We start from the raw sequence: 3152 nt of genomic DNA, 5'->3' as shown, positions 1-3152 counted from the left end.
CCCCCCCCCAGTGCTATGGTGCAAGTGTGATCATGTTTTCCTCACAATCCTCTCTGTTTTTCCCCACAGGTGGATATTCCTAACATATTCAAGCAGAGGAAGCAACTTGCTAAGCTAGTTCTAGACTATGACTCAGCAAAAACCAGGTTTGTTAACTTGAAGACTGAAAGTAATCATTCATAATCCAGACTTAAAGTGCTAACTTTAGTAATGGGCTTTTGTTTTTTACTGTATATAAGTCAATTTAAATTAAAAAAACACATTTACTTTGTAAAACTACCCAAATATTAAACTTATTTTTGTGGACCTCCAGGTATTTTCAGGCTGCAAAATCCAACAACCAGGCCATGGCAGCTAAAGTGGATTCTCTCAAAGATGAGATGGATGAAGCTCACAACAAAGTAGAAATATGCAAGGTGCAGTTTTCATTTTTTATATAACTACTATTTAAAGACTTGATGTAAAAACAGAATTAAAAGACTCGTATTGGATCGTTCCATGCCTGTATAAAATCAAGGTCGTGTGATGAGCGGGCCAAACAAAAGAGGCCTTGTTACAGGAACAGATAATAAACCCGTGTAATTAAAGCTCAGAAAGTTGTCATCTGGACTTCATCTGTATCTTGATTAAGAGCTTCTCGATAACGCAGAGCGCTCAGGTAAACAATGCTTTGGTCTTTAAGGGAGTTTGTTGTGTTGGTCCTGCAGGACCAGCTCTCTGCAGACATGTACAACTTTGCTTCAAAGGAGGGAGATTACGCGCGCTACTACGTCATGGTGAGTGCACAGAATGCACACGTTTAAAGGTGACGTCAGATTAGTGCAACACGCAGAAAGTGATCTTGTGTTTCAGTTACTGGAGGCCCAGGCCGAATACCACAGGAGGTCTCTGGCAGCTCTGGAAGCTGCCATTCCAACCATCCAAATGCAGCAAGGTGAGGAAAATAAAACTCATCCTTTCACAGTGTTTACTGTAGGATGGAGAAACAGATCTGATGTTTAGGTCTGTAGTTAGCAGTCGAATCACATTTGTTCTTAAGTTGTTGGGAGTTGATTCATCTATGGTAAAAACTGCTTCCCAAAGCAGCCAAAACAGTAAGAGAGAAGCTGATTTGTGTCAACGTGGAGTGTTTATCTTCAGTATTATCGCTTCTGTTTAGGGTAAAGAGGAACCWATTTTAACAGATAAAAATTCCTATAATCAGTTACTGCATTGCATTTATTCGGTTTTGTCTGATAGTAAAGTATCTCATGGACCAGTGGATGGATTTTAATGAGACTTACAGAAAGTAATGAATAGATGCACATCTACAGCTGATTAAAGGCCTCCACATGCTCCATCCGAAGCCAAACAGAGGCCTTAACTTCTGAAGCCAACTTGATTCAAGATGGGCGCCACAGCTAATTGATCTTAGCAAAGAGAAAAATGGCTTCAACTCAAATGATTTTACTGTCACGGAGCTAAACTTTGAGCTGAGTGTCACCCAAACACTTAATCTGAGAGCGAACAGATCATGCACTTTTTGAACAACTGGTATGAGGACTTTATTCAAAAATGCTGCTTTCATTGATTTTCATAAAACCTTTCCAGTCTTTATCTGCAAATGGGAGGATCATGTTCCTGTTATGATAATGTATAAAAATATTGGGAAATGTAAAAAAACTTCATGAGAGGTCCTGCAGCTAGAAGTGATTCCTGGGAACTCTTGAAATAATTTGTTTGCATGTATCTTGTCAATAATAAAACTTGACTCTTACAATAAAATAGAATGAAACAAGACATGATACAAAAAAAAGTAAAAGTTGTGCATGTTTGACTAAAAGTCCAAAAATGTTTATGCAAAAGGTCTTTTTTTCCTGCTTGTTCTCTAAAACGTGGAGTTCTTTCTTTGACCCAGATTCCTGGATGGAGATGCCRGCGTTCGGCACGGCACTGGAGGAGCACCTGAAGAAGAGCAACCGTGAGATCGCTCTGCCCATCGAGGCCTGCGTCATGATGCTGCTGGAGACCGGCATGAAGGAGGAGGTAACACGCGATGGCAGAGAAGGCGGGGAGGAACTCCACTTGATGTGGAGCAAAGTTGATGCTTAACGGACCAGAACCTGGATGCACACTTGTACCCATAAAAGCTAAAACGCTGTTTGAGCTGAAAAGAGACGAGTTTAATGTGTTCAGCTCTGTAGAAATGATGGTGTGGAGAGTCTGGAAACATCTGCTGCCAAGTTGTGTGTGTGTGTGTGTGTGTGTGTGTGTGTGTTGGTTCGTGTGCACATCTGTTAACTATTAGCATGTTCACAGTTACTCTAAATGTAGCATCACTGGACATCCTTTAGAGTGGTTTACATCATTTTTATGAAGTGAAACAAAACTGTTTATCTGTCTGGCGCTCGTCCCCCCCACCCCTCCAAAAAAAAAAAAAAAAAAAAAAAAAAAAAAAAACAGCTCTTCTGGTAGTTAACAGTTCCTCTCTTGTTTTTGTTAGTGTTACTCCTTTTCTTGTAGCCTCTTTAATTTGAGCACGTTCACCCAGGAGAACTCATTCTCCTGAACCGTTCCTTTTAAGGGTCTCTTCCGGATCGCAGCTGGAGCCTCCAAGCTTAAAAAGCTCAAAGCGGCGCTGGACTGCTCCACCTCGCAGCTGGAGGAGTTCTACTCAGACCCCCACGCCGTCGCTGGTACGACCTCCAGCACAGATCTGCGAAGCCGTCAGAGCCGCGTCTTTCTCATTGCTTTTTATCTTCGCCTCTCACACAGGAGCCCTGAAGTCTTACCTCCGGGAGCTTCCTGAACCTCTGATGACTTTTAGTCTGTACAACGAGTGGATTCAGGCCTCCAAGTAAGACAAACACTCAGATATGACTTTTAATATCCAGCAAATGCAATCGCAGCTTATTTAACACACACACCTGTTTTTTTGTGTGTTTTCAGCGTGTCGGACCCCGACAAGAGGCTGCAGGCTTTATGGGTGGCGTGTGACCACCTGCCAAAGGCTAGCAAAGCCAACGTCAGGTATGAGCAGCTTCAAATCTGCTTTTTTGTTTTGTAACTAAGAAAAAAAATACAGCGGGTAAAATAAGTATTGAACACGTCACCATTTTTCTCAGTAAATATATTACTAGAGGTGCTAATGACATGAAATTTTCACCAGATGT

General features: G+C 41.6%; 1 protein-coding gene across 5 annotated transcripts in view; it reads left to right on the top strand.

The window, feature by feature from the left end:
• The window catches only part of arhgap17b (Rho GTPase activating protein 17b), a 39281-nt gene that overhangs the window by 26321 nt on the left and 9808 nt on the right, over window positions 1-3152 (top strand). For all 5 annotated transcript variants that reach the window (XM_014027052.1, XM_014027051.1, XM_014027056.1 and 2 more), the window contains 8 exons: window positions 70-146; window positions 314-416; window positions 708-776; window positions 853-934; window positions 1898-2025; window positions 2564-2675; window positions 2755-2836; window positions 2929-3009. In XM_014027052.1, coding sequence (XP_013882506.1) covers window positions 70-146; window positions 314-416; window positions 708-776; window positions 853-934; window positions 1898-2025; window positions 2564-2675; window positions 2755-2836; window positions 2929-3009 — 734 coding nt within the window. The remainder of the gene's footprint in view (window positions 1-69; window positions 147-313; window positions 417-707; window positions 777-852; window positions 935-1897; window positions 2026-2563; window positions 2676-2754; window positions 2837-2928; window positions 3010-3152) is intronic.

The sequence above is a fragment of the Austrofundulus limnaeus genome, unplaced genomic scaffold, assembly GCF_001266775.1.
Source record: "Austrofundulus limnaeus strain Quisiro unplaced genomic scaffold, Austrofundulus_limnaeus-1.0 Scaffold612, whole genome shotgun sequence".
NCBI classification, from domain to species: domain Eukaryota; kingdom Metazoa; phylum Chordata; class Actinopteri; order Cyprinodontiformes; family Rivulidae; genus Austrofundulus; species Austrofundulus limnaeus.
The sequence above is the reverse complement of the archived record's forward strand: the minus strand, read 5'-3'. Positions and strand labels throughout refer to the sequence as shown.